Below are 20,351 nucleotides of genomic sequence, written 5' to 3'. Positions count from 1 at the left end.
GGTTTGTAAATCAAGTCTGGACCAGACAATCCAGTAACTGACAAGACCATCGATCCACGCAATTGGGATACGATGACATGTCAGCGAGCCTGACCACCCGATCCCGTTAGTCGCCTCTTACCCTTAAGATACGTAAACCTTTGTAAGGGAATCCGTACAATGTCAGACAATAGGACTTACACAAAGCATACGCTGCAATTTCAGGAAGATGATTTGTCTGCAGTCAGAAAATCAAAATGCAGGGCCATCACGGATGAAATAGAAAATGTAGCTATTTCTCCCTTTGATATCAACAAAGTCAGTGAGGAATTATTTAGAGTTCAAGGGACACAAAACAAAGGCATAAACAAAGTGCTTTGTTGAAAGTGTCTGAGAGTATGTAATGGCCGCCAACTGGATGAAACGGGTAACTGTCAAAACACAGCATACCACAAGCCTTCTCAATGTATTTGAATGACTGACATGGATAATGCTCATTTAGCTACACTTATGTTATTTTTTAGTTTATGAATCATATATATATTCTACTTGTAAAGGATAAGTGAAAAAACACCAATTAAATTTGACTGATGTGATGTAAAATGCACATGAGTTGCGTCCCTTGACTCATAGCAAATTTTTTACACATTTTAATATGGGATTGCCTCACCTAAGATGCAAATGTTATTTCATACATAAAGATCTATACATAGTTACTTTATATTTACTTGAACAGGTATAATCTGGATAGTTATGTTTTGGAAGAAGTGTTTTTCCATACACACATTTACCGTATATCGCTGTGTATAAGGCGACCCCACGTATAAGACGATCCCCCTGTACACGCCTTAAAAATCAACCCAAAATCCTATACTCCGTGTATAAGGCGACCTGGAATGAAACACATCACAAGTCTGACTGATATACCGGTAGAAGATTTAACGTGCGCTTGCCGACTGTAGCGTATTTCGCACACGGACATCACAAGTGCGCACAAAAACCTTATATATGCAATAAAAATATGTTTATCTTGCGTTGTTTTTTTTCTACAATGGTAGGTCGCGTGTGTAACTCCAGCACATGTCGCCATTTTGTGTTTACACGGTACGACACCAAATTGTTGCCCGTAAAATAAAATTCATTTATGAAGTAATAACATACAAGAGACAATGGTGAGTAATTTAATCGCCAATTAACTATGTTGTAACTAACTAGGCTTATGTTTGCTTCACATTCAGCGTGTTTATTCCACAATCACTTGTACACACCGTCTAGATCAGATGGTCCTAAAACAAGTATTGACAGCATGTTTGCTTTCTAAAACAGTTAAAGAGAAATGTGTGCTTGCACCAGACTATAAATGTTCACTGATGAAAAGAATAAGCATATAACATACAACGTAGAATTGAGTGTCTGCAACCAGCAGTTTCAAAAGCAAAGTGAATTTTTTCATCATTATCTACTGGGTGTGTGACAGGTCAGAGGTCAATGGCTTGAATCACGCTTGAAGGCCAGACATGGATGTCAAAACAACCATAAGCGACAACAAAACATTGTAATCCGGTGGGATACATGGATTTTAAAGCAGGCGAGGTCACAAGAGAAATCAAAGCAAACACAGCCATAGATCACTGAAGTTTATCATATGTCTTCATATTTATCATTCAGACCTTTGTCCTTTAGTTTAATGTCTTCGTTATTAGTTTTTGAAAAAATCAAACAGCTACAGACAACTGTTCTAGGGCTGGAACGGGTCCATATTTACTACCCGGGTACCCACCACCCTATTACCCGACTCTCCGGGTACCCACTTTAGATATTTAGAGATAGGTACAAACTGTCCGATTTGGAAAAGTTTGACCGTAGCCCTGGCAAAATGTTTTTAGATACACATGTAAAACGATCCGCTCATACATACACTGAAGTTAAATGCATGAAGTTTCATCTTTATTCAAGCATAAAAGTCAGAAGGAATGGGTGCATTGTCAGAAAGAAATGGGAACATTAGTGTCTTATAGTGTAACCATAGAGTTTTAGATAATTTTTGTCATTAAACAATATATATCACGTGACAAACCACGGGTCCTACTCACGACCCATCCGACTGGATCCACGATTTACTTGATATCAGAACCCACCAGTCCCTCTGGTATATTCTGTCAATGATGTTATAGAGGTTTTTTTATTCACAAGATTTACCAAACCATAATAATTCTAAGAATACTACCTCTATTACATCAGAAGAAATCCCTCCCACCTCCCCAATCATGTGCATCTAGTCAGCAGATATTGGCAAGTAGTGAGGTTTCCCATAGCAAATGGTATTCCTGGCACAACTGATTATGGATAGGTAACAGTGAAAAGGACTTCTGTTGAAAATCTGGAGATTTGGTTAGAGTGTCATGACAGCCAAAATACAGGATTTTGGCAGTGACGTAATAGATGTAGTATTCTTAGAACCATTGAAAATAACTTATCATTGATATAAAAAAACACGTACAACTTAATGAACAACTCCCAGTTTCTTGCATATAGCTATGTTTCGATTTAGATTCTTACACTGTTATCAAGCAGGTGTGACAACCAAGTAAGTAATTGGGGACTTAACATGCACTTTCCTACGTACGTATTTTGAACACAACCACCAAGTGATGGCTTTGGTTTGGTTTGTTGTTTTATGCCGCACGAGCAATATTACAGCTATAGGACGGCAGTCTGCAAATAATCGAGTCTGGACCGGACAATCCAGTGATTAACATCATGAACATCGATCCACACAATTTGGATCGATGACGTGCATTAACCAAGTCACCTGACCACCCGATCCCGTTAGTCGCCTTTTACGACAAGCATAGTCACCTTTAACGGCAAGCATGGGTTGCTGAAGACCTATTTTACCCCAAGTGATGGGAGGTATATTATATGCATGTTGTTTTAAGCAGCAGATTAACATTGACAATGGGTAATAGATAAGTTGCATACAGATAATTGGATGAAGCCAGATGTACAGGAAGAATAACTTCTAGAATGCCAATCAAACAGTAAGATGTCTACATGGAGACCTCACCTTCCTCATGCGATGAATCTTCCAGGGGAAGAGTTCCCGTCAGAGTAAACTGACTATATAAGTCCCGTTTCCACCCTTGCCGAACTAGGCTGGTATTATGGAGTTACATTTTGGCTGGACTAACGAGTCTATGCATAGTCCAATCAAAATCCGGTTCGTAAACTGTCATGCAGATTTCGGTCGATTGCAGGATTTGCAAAGCATTTGCACCGCCAACTCATCAACAGATGTTTTCTAAATCTTTTCATGTTTTTAATCACGTTGCTCACCTGATTTGATGCACTTCGCGGTGTAAGACTCGTTTTATTACAATATAGATTTTGATTATCGATCAGATCGTCTTGACCAGGCGCCGCCATTTTGTTTTTTTGAAGCAAATGCAAGTGATACGAGAGGTGGAATCTGATTGATCCAAAGGAGAGGCATAGAAGGGACATAACTCTTAATAGCCACAGGCAGTGCTTTGATCGAGCCCAGGAATTCCAGCCTAGTTCGGCAAGGGTGGAAACTGGACTTTTAAAGCCTCGGGAAGATGCATGCAATGCAAAGACAACCAGATCATTCCAAAAGGCCTGAGAATCAACTCTCCAGTCAACTTAGCAGATTCCCAAGCAATCCTCCATACTGCATCCAAGAGGCTTTTCACTGCGAAAATCCATCTTCCTGAGGCAAAGGAGTTAAGTGACTATAAAAGTCCAGCTTCCACCCTTGCTGAACTGGGCTAGGATTATGGAGTTATACTTTGCCTGGACTAACAAGTCTACATTTAGTCCAATCAAAATCGGGTCACTAAATCTACATCCGGTTCGTAAAACTGCAGTGCAGATTTCGGTCGATTGCAGGATTTGCAGGAATGCCTTCAAGACACCTTTGACCTCACTACCCAGCAGGACTACTAACTTTCTGTCTCCTCTCACCATTGCCTGCCTGCCTGCCTGCCTACCATGGCTCCATTGGTAACAACAAGGCTCCTGCCGTCGCTGCCGAGATCCAAGACAGCCATAGACCTAAAGACCTGTTTTGCTGGAAATGTCCAGGATTCGTGGACCACGTGTCCAAAGGCAGCATGTGGGAATAGGTGTGGTAACTCCTGACATTGAGGGGGGGGGGGGGGAGAAACAGTGTCACATGCCCTGTACCCGGCGAAACAGAAGGGGACACTATCTGAGGACCTGTCCGGAGGTACGTCAAACCCTTGGTGAGAGACACGGTGTTGTCGGTATAGTCGGCCCTGTCGCTGCTGTCCGTCGAGGTTGTGGTGTTGGCATCGCTGCTGCTGCTGCTGCTGCTCCCGCTGTGCATGGGAGACCAACGGGTCCTGTCAACCTGTCTGACAGTCAACCACTCAGTGAACTTTAAGGACCCAGAGACCAGAGCACACACGAATACCATAGAGTCGACCTGGCGTGCATTAAAAATTTGTGCCATTCCCAGTTCTGCGACACAGAAAGCTCTATATGACTTGTACTTCCTGGAATATCTTTCGTAAGAAATATCTGAGTGATACCCCTCCTGGCTTTCTCGAACGTGGTCAAGCATGTGTACATGCCATCTCTGGAGAAAGTTACAGCCCGTCTCACCAAACCCTACCCTCAGTTAAGAATGAGCTAGTTGAGACAAACAAAAACGCCAATGCATAAGCCCTGCCTTCATGTGTTTCGGATGGAAGTGACATTTCCAAAACAGCCAGCCCAGACACGTCTGCAGTATCCCCCTTGGAAACCAAGCTGCACTGATGAGTTCTGGTGGGATGAAATGTGTTTAAACGATTACTTTAATCGAATTAACACTTTGAAAAGTTAAGAATTTGCGGCTAACCCTAGCACTAAGTAGGCTAACCCTAAGAACCGAAAATGGGTGTTGCATGTAAAGGCGTGTCAAAGCAAAAGTCACTGGAGTGTGAGCCAAGGTAGCAATGGAACGGATGGTAGGCTCGGTAAACTGCATTGTTGCCAAAGTAAGCACCAAGTTACTTACAGAATGTGTGATGAGTTAGCTGTGGTATCCCCTCATCCATTGCTTGTGAATTGAGTGATCCAGCAGAAAGGTTCTGTTGTTGAGCTCATAGTGAGCTGTCCAAATCTGCAGACATGAATAACACTTTAATGATGATTCACGCTTTGAACTTTTACAAGAAGTTTTTACTATTAGAGATTTTTTAAATTAAGGTAGCTTAGATAAATTGATTTTTATTATGCAACAGGAATCACTGCAACATATTTTAGTACATGTCTATATTATGTTTAAAAGACAAAATATAAAGTTTATCATCATTATTATTATTAAAAAGTAAAAAAAATATTTTTTTATTGGTATTGTATTTGTATTTATTCACAATGTTTATTTTAATGTGTTTCATAGGCCTAATAAGGCTGCTCTCCCACAAGAATAACACCTCAAGTTTACACAGTTTAATAATGCACACAATATTTATGAGATAATACATCAAACAGTAATGCTACATTCTCAACAAAAAGGCTGTTATAACTTAAAACTTGTAAAAGTAACTGTTTAAACAGATTAATGCAAGATTGCTAAAACTCAACTTTTGTTTTATTTGTGTGGTCAAACAAGTTTATTAGTTGTGTGGAATATAGTCCACATTGACAAGACATTGAGGACTGGTCTGTAATCATGGTGTGAATGTTTGCTCTATGCTTTCTTGCCTTAAACATGCAAAAGTATTCAAATCCAGTGGTTTTGAATTAACATTCAGAACAAATCTGAAAGTTTCAAAGATGTATGACCAAACTACGGTTGCCCATAAGGGACATGGAGTCTTTTTTTCAATATTTTGATATTTCACTTACTGTTATCGTAGCATTTTGCAAATTAACACCATTTGTCATACAAATATGTGATAAATCATGTATAAAGAAGATACTGAATCGCTGAAAAGTGAAGGGAAAATGTCAAAAATGAAAATGTCAAAAACAAAAACTAAAATGAAAATACAGAAAACTATTCCCACCGCGGTGAAAACTATTTCCACAAAGGTGGTTGTTTTTACACATGATTTATCACATATTGGTATGACAAATTGTGTTAATTTGCAAAAGGTTACGATAAAAGTAAGTGAAATATCAAAATATTGAAAAACAGACTCCATGTCCCTTGTGGGCCTCCGTACCAAACCACAATTTCTGATGTCGTCCGTAGCCAAAGACGTGCTAAAGTTGGCCTTCGCACATGTCGATGTATCCAACATAAAAAATAAATCTTACCTTGAATCTATGTGACGTGTTTTGTGTTGGATTGGCCCTCTCTGGGAGAAAACCACACTGAAAATGTGCAGTATACCTTCGCGACCGTTCTGCTTGTTGTGAGTCAACCGTTCTCTTTGGTCTGGGACAACTCTTTGGATGTATGTAGGTGAAACGATAGAGCAACAGAAACAGTTTCTGACATTTCAATAGTTCATTACATTTACAAATAATGCTTAAACTGTTACAAAACATTCTACATATACAAGATGGTATATATTAATCACATAAAGGTATTTAAATCTGCAATGATTTCGTTTTGGGGATTTGTAGTAATTTCGAAATGACGAATTTAGAATGTTTCTGAATGCGAGAGTTGTGCTCTCGAATACATCATTTCTCAATCTTCACGAGAAAGCGATTCTTTTCGAGAGACGCGAGATCACAAATCATTGCTTTAGCGTTAACAGCAAATCTGCACGAGAAGGGGTGCGTTGTATTGAACCGTATATTTTTAGATGGCCAGACATAACTTCTACATTTCAGTAATGTCCCCCATGTTGTTGAATATGGTTGAAAGCCATGTCTGCAAAATAATCGAGTCTGGAGCAGGCAAACCAGAGAATGAATAAACGCGATCTCTTTAGATGGGGACAGTATATAACTTACCGGGAGGAGGGAAAGAGGCGTTCGTGAGCGTGTGTTTTATACACAAAGCTCCAGATAAGCTGCGTATCTGCGTAAAATAGGCATCAGAAATGCAGAAATACGCTGTAAAATAAAATCCCAGCGTATCAAATAAGCAAAGAACATTACAGATACGCTACAAAAATAAAACTTGTGCGTATCATCAAAATATTGTGAAGTAACCCTGCGTATTCAATTAGCAAATCAGCAACTTATTTTGAAATTATAAACGGGCATTCCGTCAACCTTGTCAAACTCCACGATGACAGTTACATCATGATCATTTGCCATCACACTTTCTTATGGAAGTATCGTGGTATCGTTCTATAAAGCTCTCGAACCCACACGACACCAGTTTGCAGGGGCTAGATGAATAGTGTTTTAAATATTTTACTTTAAGACCCACATGTGTAAAAACTAGTGGGTAACAGAAATTTGAATACCCAAATAGAATTACTGATACCCAATGATTTTAAAATACATGGGTAAAATACCCACAACACCAAAAGTTTATCTGGAGCTCTGTATACACATGTAAACATTCCTGTGACCTATGCAAAAAAAACCCTTACCTCAAAACAAATTAGTAGCGTGTATCTGAATTGAGAAATTACAAACTATTCCTTTAAAAACATTTCGTTTAAAATGTATGTGTACATTATTCTAACTGCCATGCAATGACAACGGACCAGTCAGTTACGTAACAACGCCCCATTTTCTTGTCCGAACGGACTATTGAAATATCAGATTGAAAACAAAGACAAGTATCGTAGTCTTACATTCATTAGTTGTTGTATTTTATCATTTTGACTGTCATTTTCACATACATTAATCTGTTTTTGGTATTTATTCATATACCCAGTATACATCGCACGGGACGACCAAACGGATGTTCATGATGTCAATCACTGGATTGTCTGGTCCAGACACGATTAATTCCAAACCGCCGTCGTAAAATGTGACTATGCTTGTCGTAAGAGGCGACTAACTTATCGGATGGTCAGGCTTGCTGACTTGGTTTGATGCATGTCATCGTATCCCAATTGCGTAGATCGTCGCTCATGATGTCAATCACTGGACTTCGATTATTTACAGACCGCTGTCATATAGCTTGAATATTCTGATCATCACATTATTATTGCAATCGACATCTTGCCTGTCAACTTGTGTAGGCAAGTGATACTGCTAATAGATGACAACAAATTTGTATATCCCAGGAATGAAGAGAAATTGTTTCATACCTAATGAGGCGCACGTAAAATCTCTTACATCGCCCATGCACTCCAAGTTTGATTCAGCCAGAATACTCAAAACAAACGAGGTGAGGTAAAATGGGGTTGAACGTCGCGTCCAAGATTATTGCACTTATATAGCGACGTGCATGTGTGTGGCTGGCTGCTTGTACTGGTCCGGACTTATGCCGATTTTATAGTTCTACCCCATTGATAAAATCATGCCGGAGTTTTAACAGGAATACCCCACTCAGACACGGTGTACTGACTCCGAGCCGACCAGTCCGTATTTAAGCCCCTTTCTGCTTAGCGCCAGACAGGGTGACAACAAATACCATCTTTTAATGTCATTTGGAATGACGCGGCCGGGGATCGAACCACGGACCTTTTCCGGGCGGACGCTCTACCACTAGACCACGGAGGCGGTCAACTACAAACAAGCTGCAACACACGGAGATACGGAGAATCCACCAAAAGACACTCAGGTGATATTCTATTTATCATCCAAACTCGATTATTTTTTTCAGTTTTTGAACAGTTATAAACAGTGTCTTGAGTTTGAGTGTAAAAGTGGCAGAGCGGTTAGTGATATCATTTTATTGTGACGTCATGGTAACCGACGTCGAAAAACATTTAATAAAATCTTTTATTCACACTCCAGCGCAGTGATGACGTGGCCAGACTTTTGATTTGTTTGTAAACAAACGCGCTTATTCTGAAATCAGAACAGGCTGGCCTATTGCAAGCCTTTTGGTTGCATTTAACATCTTGTTTTGCATAATAGATACGCTACTATAACTGCGACAGTGAGGTGCATGGCAATATATGTTTATACATCAAAGTGACCGTATCGCAAGATCGGGGGAGGTCGGCTAGCCTAGTGGTTAAGGCGTTCGCTCGTCACGTCGAAGACCCGGGTTCGATTCCCGACATGGGTACAATGTGTGAAGCCCATTTCTGGTGTCCCTCGCTGTGATATTCCTGGAATATTGCTAAAAGAGGCGTAAAAACCATACTCAGTCACTCACTCACTCACTAGATGGCAGGCCACGCGTAACTGGACTGGATTCGAACAACACACCTACGAAATCGATTCCAGCCAGCAACAGTGACTGCAAGAAGCATCCCTGGCCTTCGACGAATATCTTCACAAACCGTACGTCGTCGCCTCAGATGTCCAGGGATTGTCGCCAGAAGACCCGCCAGACGTCCCATTTTGACAGGAAACCACCATCAAGCACGTCTTCCTGCCCTAAAAACCTGCCCCGTGAAGATCCGGGTAGAGAATGGGTCTTCAGTAACCCATGCTTGCCGTAAGAGGCGACTACGCCTGTCATGAGGCGACAAACGGGACCAGGTGGTCAGGCTCGCTGACTTGGTGGATGCATGTCATCATTTCACAATTGCTGGATTGATTCTCATGCCAGTAACTCGACTGTCTGGTCCAGACTCGACTACTTTCAGGTCGCCGTCATACAGCTGACTAACTAAATAAACTGACCCGTGAAGATCCCGGTTAGAATTGGTCTTCAGCAGCCCATGTTTGTCGTTAAAGGCGACTAATTGGATCGGGTTGTCAGGCTCGCTGATGCGTGTCATCGTATGCCAATTGCGTGGTTCAGTGCTCATGATGTCTGGTCCAGACTCAAATATTTACAAACATGTAGCTAGATTATTGCTGAGTGCGGCGTTAAAAACAAATAAATTAACTAAAAAAACTTCGTATGAACAGTTAGTCAGATATCTCGCACCATATCACAACATCAATTAGGAAAAGATCAAAATCCTCTCCAACAACCTCCATGACACTAAAAGAAACTACCAGAAGCAGTCCAGACTTGCCATAACAAGCCTCCAATCAACAGAGATCAAGACTCTTTCAACTCCTACTATGAACTCATCAAGTAGTGTTTTCCCCAATTATCCCACCTTGTAATTTAATCAGGTTTAATTAACTTTCTGTTTAAATGGCTTCCTCATCGTGTGTTCCCTGTCCATCATGTTACAATATTATCCTTCTGTTGTTATCAGTTAACCTCCTCATGTTAATCCCTCTCATGTATTATCACTGTTACTGTTAATCCTTCACCTACCATATATAATTCTGTACCGTGTGCGACATAGGCTGTTAGTCAGAAAGCGCACGTTAAATCCCCAACCTCAGTCAGTCATGATTCAGTCTTGCTTGACAGCGGTATAATGATCTATACCGAAATGTCGCTGTTACAGTGTAATTAAGAAGTTGTTATCCGTACTCTTTTGTCTACTTTTTAAGCTTCACCCATATAACCCAAGAAACACGTGAAATACAAAACAGAACACTGTACTAAGAAAATCTAATACCAGTAGAAACGACCCGTGAAGATCCGGGTTCGAATTGGTCTTCACCAATCCATACTTCTTGTAGGGGCGGTCGGGTAGCCTAGTGGTTAAAGCGTTCGCTCGTCACGCCGAAGACCCGGGTTCGATTCCCGACATGGGTACAATGTGTGTAGCCCATTTCTGGTGTCCCCCGCCGTGATATTGCTGGAATATTGATAAAAGCGGCGTAAAACATACTCACTCACTCACTCACTCATACTTCTTGTAAAAGGAGACTATGCTTCGTCGTAAGAGGCGCCTAACGGGATCTGGTGGTCAGGCTCGCTGACTTGGTTGATGCATGTCATCGTATCCCAATTGCGGTCACTGGATTGTCTGGTCCGGACTCGATTATTTACAGACCGCCGTCATACAGTTTAGTAGGGGGTTAAACACTAAACAAACAAACAAGCAAACCAATACAAACACAAATGTAAATGAAAACATATTCAGGTGCATTATGTCAATAATTATTACAACAAAGTACATTTTGAGATCAGATTGCGCTCAAGACAACCATCTCACGAATCGGTATCCATGTATAATGCTTATCAACGATGTCTCTGATCATAAATTAAGTTTGTCTCCGCAGTTCATCTATCCATTGGTGAATAACTCGATTGCTCTAAGTAAGTGCATCAGCCCCATGACGAGTGGAAGAAATGCATGCTTTCAATTTTGAATACGAATAAGTAGAATAAAGTTCAGAATTTATTGTGACTTCAAGCACAGCTGATCCTGTTCTTCTGGGGAATGGCTGTGCAGAGTTGTGTCCCTTATATGTCTTCTCGGAACCCGTCCACTCCCAATATATACACTGTATCCAGTGGTTGAGAACTGTTTGTACTGGGAATGGCGAGGTAAGGTCTCTTAACCATGGTGAGTACCGGCTGTCTGTTGGGACTGATCAGTATACAGAGTCTAACTGTCTGCACCCTTTAAAGTACCATAGGTCGAATCTGTGTGGATTGTTGGACCACATCCCAGCAGATATCCAGTGCTACCACAACACCCACTTGAGTTTACTGGTCATCTTCCGCTCGTTGACTGGGATCCTTGGCACTTCCAAAATAGCACAAACAACATTTGACATGTCCCCTGAAAGCAGAAAAAATTTGTTCAACATTCATACGAGCCAATCATTTCCATTATTGCCAGAGACTGTCTCAAGACACTTATTGGACCAATGGTAGGATATTGAACTGTATTATATCCGACACATATATCGATTATACAGCCAGAAGGCAGTTTCTATCGACATCCCGGAATGCAATTGTAAGCATTGTACTTGAGCTTCTGAATACATGGGATCATACAATACTAATTTTCTGATATATAAATAATTCTGTTAGTTAGAGCTGAATCATGGAAAATGCAATCCCATAAGATTACAATTAGTTTATTAAAATACAACATTTCTGAAAACATGTTTGAGGTTTATATAGCTAATATTCCGGACAGTGTAAGTTTGTTTCCAGGCGAGTAGTATCTATTTAATGGAAAAGTACCTTTCCGGAAGCGGAAGTCTTCCTCCCATTCTCCTGTTTCCGTGTTGTAAAACTCACATACATTGATTGGCTGTCCCGTCTCTAGACAACTTCCTCCTACCACATATAACTTCCTTCCTGTATAGAACAAAATAAAATGGGTGAAGTCCACAAAGTGGCATGTAGAGAAGCTGATTATAGCAGGTGAAGTGAATGAGGTAAAATGTCGCGTTTAAGATTATTGCCCTTCAATAGCGAGGTGTGCGTATGTGCGTGCGGAAGGCTGCTTGTTCTAGTCCGGACTAATGCAGGTTTTATAGTGATAAGCCCACTGATATACAATGCCGGAGTTTGACATGGATACCCCACTCACAGTATAGTGATTGAGTGAGTATGGGATTACGCCGCTTTTACCAATATTCCAGCAATATCACGGCAGGGACCCCAGTAATGGGCTTCACCACAGAATAGCAACTCCGAGCCGACCAGTCATGGTAACAGCAAGTACAATATTTTAACGTCATTTCGTTTGACGCGGACGAGGATCGAAACGCCGATCTTTAGTTCTCCAGGCAGAGATGTTAGCAGGAAGGAGTGAGTGAGTGAGTGAGTTGGGTTTAACGCCGCTTTTAACAGTATTCCAGTTATATCATGGCGTGTCAGCTTAATGTGGGAGGAAAGCCCGAAGTGATGCAGGCCTCAGACGTTTACCACTTCGGTGAAAACCACGAGCACGGGTTTGGTGCTGACAAACCTAGAAATATAATCGGGCGAACCGGGATTCGAACCCACAATCATAGGTTTTTGGCGCGCCCAAAGGACGCAACTCTGTACAGCGAATCGCGGCGCCTTTGACGACTGGGCCACCCGTACCCCCGGGAAGGAGTGAGGGGAACGGACAGGACAGTGTACCTATTGTTGCTGTGCCGTGGCTGTGGCGGGCGTGGTTCATGTTGGGCAGGTGAAATTCCCAGGGGCTGATCACGTCGTTCCTAGTCGAGCCGTCGCTGAGGGAGATGTTTGTCGTGAAGGAGAAGATGCGACGCTGGGTGGAATAATCTGGTTTGTCCGGGCACTTGCGGTCCGCTCGTGACGTCACGCCTAAAACAGTCCATGTATTGTGTAAGATAACATTTGCAAATAGAAGATTTGTATTAATGAAATATTGAAAAAAAACAATTTAAACCATGTAATTAGTACGTACAGACAGATTAGCCGTTTCCATTCTGTAACCATGTTGTTTTTAGCTTAATAGTAAAGTAATTTTGATGTGAGAAACCAAGCGTTTCAGTTGTTCAACTAAGCGGAATTCCTTTGTCGGGTGGAATTTCAGGGTAATTTTGTAATAGACTTACAACAGTCTCTTTTTATTGTAGAAAGCATGCTTTTTAGGCTATGACTATGGTATCTCTCCACGTCGACTTAGGTCGCAATAACTATGCATGAGCTAGGCAGTCTATTCAGATGCGTCCTACAGAACGGATCGGTACTGACTGTAAGATGCACGGGCTAGCCATGTGTTACCGTTCCCAGATGTCAGAGACCTTTCCTCGAACCACTGGTTTGTCTGCAAAGCGATATTAGCGCTACGACAGTCGTAAGTCCCAGGTCAAGATTCGCGTACTTACAAGAAGCCGTATTAGAACCACAATGGCTGGATACGGCGCGAAAAATATAGCGCCATGGACTCACGAGATATTCTTTGTTGTTTATCGCCACATCCAGCACTGTTTAAGCTATGTGACGGCGACCCGTAACTCATCAAATCTGGACCAGGCACTCCAGTGATTTGCATCCTTAGCATCAAACCACGAGTGAGTGAGTGAGTATGAATTTACGCCGCTTTTAGCAATATTCCAGCAATATCACGGCGGGGGACACCAGAAATGGGCTTCACACATTGTACCCATGTCGGGAATCGAGCCCGGGTCTTCGGCGTGACGAGCGAACGCTTTAACCACTAGGCTACCCGACCGCCCCCTCAATCCACGATGGCATGCAATCAACCAAGTCTCCGAGCCTGGACACCGGATCCATTTTATCTGCCTATTTCAACAGGCTAGGGTTTCTGGGGACCTGTATTTGTACCTGGAATCTCCACGGGTCGACTAGATACTGACCTCCAATGAAGTAGAATGTGTTGTCTAGAGTGGCTATGGTGAATCTGTCCAGCGGACAGGGCAGTGTGTGGGGGTAGTGTTCGTCCAGCTCCCGCCATGTGTGTTCCTCGTACACCCTAAGCACAGTAAAGTACGTTTATAACGAACACGCTTATAACGAACTGACGGATATAACGAACTGATATATTTGTCCCGACTATTTGATAATAGTTATGCTGTATATATGCTTATAAGGAACTACGGTTATAACAAACTAAAGTTAGTGGTCCCTTTGAGTTCGTTATAACCGTAGTTTACTGTAGTAGTAATGGTAAGTAAACTGAATTACAAAAGAAAGTATACATTTGAAAGTTTGATTCGACCAAAGACTTGCATACGTTGTCAAAACGTTACTAGGCTCAAACAGTCGCCGAAATACTGCAAACATTAAGTCCAAAATACAACCACATGTCTGATACCCGTATCAAATACGTCACCATCGATAGCCACTTTTTGTTTGTTTAATTTCAAGACAACATCAAACATGGGTGTATACTTTCTTTTGCTCGGCAGTTTATGATATAGACATGAACAAATAATGGTCAGCAAGGCGACTTTCTGTATGGTGCAGATTGTTTTGTTTTTCAGACACCTTACATATCAACAACGTCCTCGGGTATTAAATTAACAACAACAACAACAACAACAACAACAACAACAACAACAATCCCACCCCGTCCTTTTTCAAAAGTATGGATCCGCCCCTGTATTGCATCCCGGGAACGCAACACCCTCCGACATGGTGTTCTATGTTCTATCACGCTTTGTGAATACTTACTTACCATAAATTATCATGAGTTTTGTTGCCATGGTAACCACCTGCGCAGTAAATCTCATTATTGTACACTGCACATACGTGATTAGCACGTGCAGCGACCAGCATCCCGGCCTTACACCACGTGTCTGTCTCTATGTCGTACACCTCACAACTTCCGGTCACGCGACTGTCACTCTTCTCTCCCCCTGTAATGTAAAACTGCGTTATAACGAGGTAGCCAAGTCAATCCGATTGGGAAACTACAAACTACTGTTTATTATCAAACAACACTTTATTACGGTGAGACAAGAAACCAGAAACCCCGCGTTTTTATATCTGCAGTGCTCGCATTTCGGTAAACCTACACTAACACCTGATCAATTCCTGTGGTTCTCGCGATCTCAAATTATCCGCCCTTGATTGTCGTTAGGCAATTTGATTTGCCACGCTACTCAGTCTAACGGACCAATCACATTGCGAGTTACAAACCTGCCTTAATGTTGGGTAGGCGATATCAACATCATGGAGGTCAGTCCCACTGATTACGATAGAGTTTGCGAGAAATTCAACATTGACTGACACTCAAAAGAAAGCCCTCAAAAATCTATTTAATAGAAGAGATATCTTCATTTCCATTAAAACTGGCGGTGAAAGTCCCATTTCCTTGTTCCTTACCCCAACGTTTGATTGGTCGGTAAAGTGTATCCAGGGGTTAGTTTGGGTTAACCAATGCCAGCCCATGAGATATAGGGGATGGTGTTTCTTGCAATTATACTGTAGGGAACGACCCATCTACACAGACCATTACCGTGTATTCTACGTGTCGTATTGAACAGAACGACTTCACTGAGAACGGCACTATCTGAATTAACAAGGTTTCACTGTTCATGTATCTACCTGAGACATATATCCTTCCGCCTTGTGCACAGACACCACATTTTGCACGTGCAATCAACATGGGGGCGCACTCCACCCACAATCCCTCCGCAGGGTCGTATCTGAGGAAGAGAGATCACCAATGATAATATTATTCCAGTATTTAAAGCTGTTTACAAGATATCAGGTCAATGAAATAGTTTATTATGTTATTCAGTGATTGTTCTAGAAACAAACTGCACAAGGATATTTTCATGATCTAACAGATTTTTGATAGGTCATTTGTCTATATCAGTACCAAATCGGAAACAAAAAAGTCAAAGACATTTTGGACGAAAGCCGACCCGAAACCCTCTAATTAAAGGCAGATAAAAGAGATTTAATGCATTATCAGTTATGAATAGGAGGAAACGGAAAGTATTCACAACATGGCATGAAAATGTTAGAGTGAGTGTGTGAGTGAGTTGGGTTTAACGCCGCTTTTAACAGTATTCCAGTTATATTATGGCGTGTCAGCTTGATGTGGGAGGAAAGCCCGAAGTGATGCAGGTATCAGACGTTTACCATTTTCGTGAAACCCACGAGCACGGGTATGGTGCTGACAAACCTAGTAACATAATCGGGGCGAACCGGGATTCGAACCAACAATCATAGGTTTTTGGCGTAATGAGTGAGTGGGTGAGTGAGTATAGTTTTACGCCGCTTTTAGCAATATTCCAGCAATATCAAGGCGGGGGACACCAGAAATGGGCTTCTCACATTGTACCCATGTCGGGAATCGAACCCGGGTCTTCGGCGTGACGAGCGAACGCTTTAACCACTAGGCTACCCGACCGCCCCTTTTTGGCGTAATGGAGTCCTTGGACGGGTGACCATGTACCACAAACTGACTCCTGAGAGTTTTTTAGGGCTCCTGTCCTGTCCCACACTAAAGCACATGTACAACATGTGGTGTCCCTTTAGGCGTGTGGCTTTGTTCGAAATATGCCTCTGTTCACCCAGCAGTGAAAGGGTACCCGGTAGAATGAGATGGAAATATGACAACCTTTTAGCGCCTCACTGGCAGCTTGGGTTGTATGGTACTTTACTGTTATTATTACCCCCGTCCGAATACCGATTCGTCACTATTCTTGTATATAAGTATAAATTATCTCAATGTCCCCTTTGCAATGTGACCCGGGAAGATCCGGGTTAGAATAGGTCTTCAGCAACCCATGCTTGCCTTAAAAGGCGAATATGCTTGTCGTAAGAGGCGACTAACGTGATCGGGTGGTCAGGCTCGCTGACTTGGTTGATGCATGTCATCGTATCCCAATTGCGTGGATCGATACTCATGATGTCAATCACTGGATTGTCTGATCCAGACTCGATTATTTACAGACCGCCGTCATATAGATGGAATATTGCTGAGTGCGGCGTTAAACAACAAACCAACCAACCTTTGCAGTGTGGGTCGTTATTACCGATCGACTTCATCAAACAGTCCGGCTATGCATTGTATACCACCTTTCACTGATGAATGTGAGGTCTTACAATAATATAATTAATAGAATCTTGGCATGATTTTTTGCAATTAATTCGTGAATAGTTAAGTCTGGTACAATTTCGTCTTTGTGTGTGCGTTAATTATAGTGACGGATCCATTGCCAGCTGTTTTACTCCAGATAGGACAACAGCACGCATGCTCACATCGACCGGTGTCACACAGGGTTATTGTATATTCTTCCTTGACAGAGATCAGACATCGTATCTTTCTGTGTAGTACTCGAGTGATTTTGAAACCTCTTGCGACCGCCTCGGTGGTCGAGTGGATAGAACGTTTGCTCGGAGAGTGGAAGGTCGGTGGTTCGATCCCTGGTCATGTCATACCAAAAGATGTACGTTAAAAGATGGTACTTGTTGTTACCCTGCCCGTCGCTCGGCATCAAGGAGATGAAACAAGTGGTCGGCTCGGCGTCAGAATACCAGCTGTTTACGCTTGAGAGGGTAATGGCATGTATCTCATGGTTGGCTAGCACTATGGAATCGGCATTTGTCACACAAGTCGGACACTAAACATTATGACTGATAAATAACATTTTGTTTTATTCTACGATTTGGGTTTGGGACGATTAACAACATCAGATACAGCTGATATAGGTTAAAGTATATCAAAATGACCGATTATGAAGGTTTTGGGGGCGTCATTCTTATTTTCAGTAAGTATTTGACCAACATATTTATTTAAAGTTTTGTTAGTTTTTCGCATATTTTATCTTGCGGAATCTTAATATTTCGCTATTTCTGTTTTTTTCTGGGGGCGTTCAATGTATACACTTACCTGAGAACCCTGTTGAGATGCTGAGCCCTACTCCTGTCGAAACCCCCGACGATGTACAGGAAGTTGTCCACGACCACCACGCCAAAGTTCATAATGTCCACAAGAGGCTTCCATACTTCAATGTGGGTCCTATACATATGGATGTCGCTCCTGTCGGGGGTGAGCAGCAGGTAGTGCGCCTCCCCCGTCCCCCCGCGGTTCAGGACATACAGACGCGCCTCACTGCCTCTCTCCCCTCCCCACCCCCCATTCTCCACCGGACCGTCTTCGTAGGAGGAGCCGGTGCTGGAGACGTCGTCGAGAGGAGAGGCATTGCTGACCACGAATTTGGCCATTGCCTCAATAGTGTTATTGTGCGTTGCTGCGGTCAGTGCTATGTGTTTAGTATCGTCATCCCGCTGTCTTATAGCTTGAATGACCCATCTATGCTTTATCCAAACACGACGTTTGTGGCAACCAACACAACATCGATGTGGATCCAAACTACGCCGTTTGGGAACAATACGTTAATGGGAACAAAACGACGTCAGTGGGGAACGGTGCTCATCAGCCTTGCTCCATGGCAAACGAGGTATGCCAGTATGCCACTGGGCACGTGTTCTAATTAACTGCAGATGGAAATACCCGGGCACTTTTGTTTGGTGTCTGAAAATAAAAACACACAAAATAAGCATGACAAAGAATGACAACCAGATTGTGCAAAATCGTCTTCAGTATATGCATTGCTGGTGCAGGTGCATGTGCATTAGCTATGCACGTGATTCTTTGTAAATCACGTGCGGAGTTGTTAAGTACACTTCTGCTACCTCCAAGTACACAATTTAAATACCCCAACTCTGCTGTCAGCCAGTTCGTTCAGTTTCACAGAATCTTAGGTTTAAACAAATGCAAAATTACATTCTTTCAGAAAGCCATTTAGTCATTTCGGTGTAATATATTCAGCCATCACGGCAACGGATATTCAGTCCGTCTGCTGTATAATCCCGTCTCTGTCGGTGCACCCACTGCATGCACTCATGACGTTGAGAACAAAGCAGGTGCGTGCACCAACAGAACGCTCTCAACCAATCAAAACATACTTACACTTTCTTTAGGAGTCAAAAGTTACCATTTAAAAGCCACAAGTCAAAAGATCCTGAATACTCTAACTAGAAACTAATAGTAATTATTGTATTGCGTATACTTGTGTATATACCCAGTCTTTGTACTAGAACATGACTTGGGGAGTATAATCTCGGCCCAACCTCTGTCTAGAGGGAGTTTAGCTGCGATATTGAAAGCGATAAGTCGTAGTTGATACGATTCCAATGACCAATCAAGATCATTTATTTCCTCACCCTGCCATATTGAGACGTCTGGAGGCACTGGCTGATTTACAGTGGGTATCCACCATGGAATGTGGTGGTGTCATTAATCATACGGAAAGATAAAATTGCTTGCAATACCTACACTATGATTTTCAGAGGCGGGAGTATTTTGAAACAGATGGGTGCACATAATACCCAAGCCCCGAAGTGACAGTTAACATGAAAGATGTCTGAAAAAAATCTTTTCCAGCAATATTCCAGCAATATCACGGCGGGGGACACCAGAAATGGGCTTCACACATTGTACCCATGTCGGGAATCGAACCCAGGTCTTCGGCGTGACGAGCGAACGCTTTAACCACCAGGCTACCCGACCGCCCCCTGAAAAAAGAGGTATGTGGTGGTAAGGGGTGGGTGGTGGTAGCTGTGGTAGTCAAAAATCGCACTGCTAGTTTAGATGGTTCCAAAATTGTTTTAGAATCCTATCATTTATCCAGATAAAATCACACCACGTGCAACACGTTCCTTGGTTTACGAATTACCAAGAAGAAACAAATCAATTAGCTTCCTATTTATAGACAGTTCATTTTCCCGAGGCAAGGGAGTTAACCGACCGAAAATTCAAGTGGAAACTGGACTTTAACAGTCAGTTACTAGTAACTCCCTTGCCTCGGGAAGATGTATACAGTCATATAAAAACCTTTTACATTTGAATGAACGTTTTATGTAACATTTCAGTAAACAAGATTAGAGAATTTTTACAAAACTGTACAGATACCAGCTTATCAAATGATGACATGTTTATTTAATATATATATATATATATATATATATATATATATATATACACACAAAATGTGCATTAGGGGTCCTTACATAAAAAAAAGACGAAACGTCATATGGCATGTCCACGAAT

General features: G+C 42.0%; 1 protein-coding gene across 1 annotated transcript; it reads right to left on the bottom strand.

Annotated features, from left to right (window-relative positions):
* Window positions 1-11,284: 11,284 nt before the first annotated feature.
* LOC139459107 (gigaxonin-like) lies at window positions 11,285-18,559 on the bottom strand. Its single transcript, XM_071240553.1, has 7 exons — window positions 18,129-18,559; window positions 15,830-15,930; window positions 14,958-15,138; window positions 14,137-14,252; window positions 12,929-13,117; window positions 12,038-12,154; window positions 11,285-11,627 (listed from the first exon to the last, which is right to left on the bottom strand). The coding sequence occupies exons 1-7, from the start codon at window positions 18,461-18,463 to the stop codon at window positions 11,530-11,532; spliced, it is 1,137 nt and encodes a 378-aa protein (XP_071096654.1). The 5' UTR covers window positions 18,464-18,559; the 3' UTR covers window positions 11,285-11,529.
* Window positions 18,560-20,351: the final 1,792 nt, after the last annotated feature.

Source organism: Haliotis cracherodii, unplaced genomic scaffold, assembly GCF_022045235.1.
Source record: "Haliotis cracherodii isolate W230 unplaced genomic scaffold, xgHalCrac1.p SCAF_13, whole genome shotgun sequence".
NCBI classification, from domain to species: domain Eukaryota; kingdom Metazoa; phylum Mollusca; class Gastropoda; order Lepetellida; family Haliotidae; genus Haliotis; species Haliotis cracherodii.
This window is presented reverse-complemented; position numbering and strand designations above follow the sequence as displayed.

What these genes read in the sequence shown, in the direction of transcription:
- LOC139459107 (XM_071240553.1), bottom strand. Translation starts at nt 18,463, where the DNA reads ATGGCCAAATTCGTGGTCAGCAATGCCTCTCCTCTCGACGACGTCTCC. An exon ending in AAAACTCATGATAATTTATG is followed by an intron (nt 14,253 to 14,957) that starts GTAAGTAAGTAT and finishes TACTGTGCTTAG; the next exon opens with GGTGTACGAGGAACACACAT. An exon ending in CCACGGCACAGCAACAATAG is followed by an intron (nt 12,155 to 12,928) that starts GTACACTGTCCT and finishes TGTTCTATACAG; the next exon opens with GAAGGAAGTTATATGTGGTA.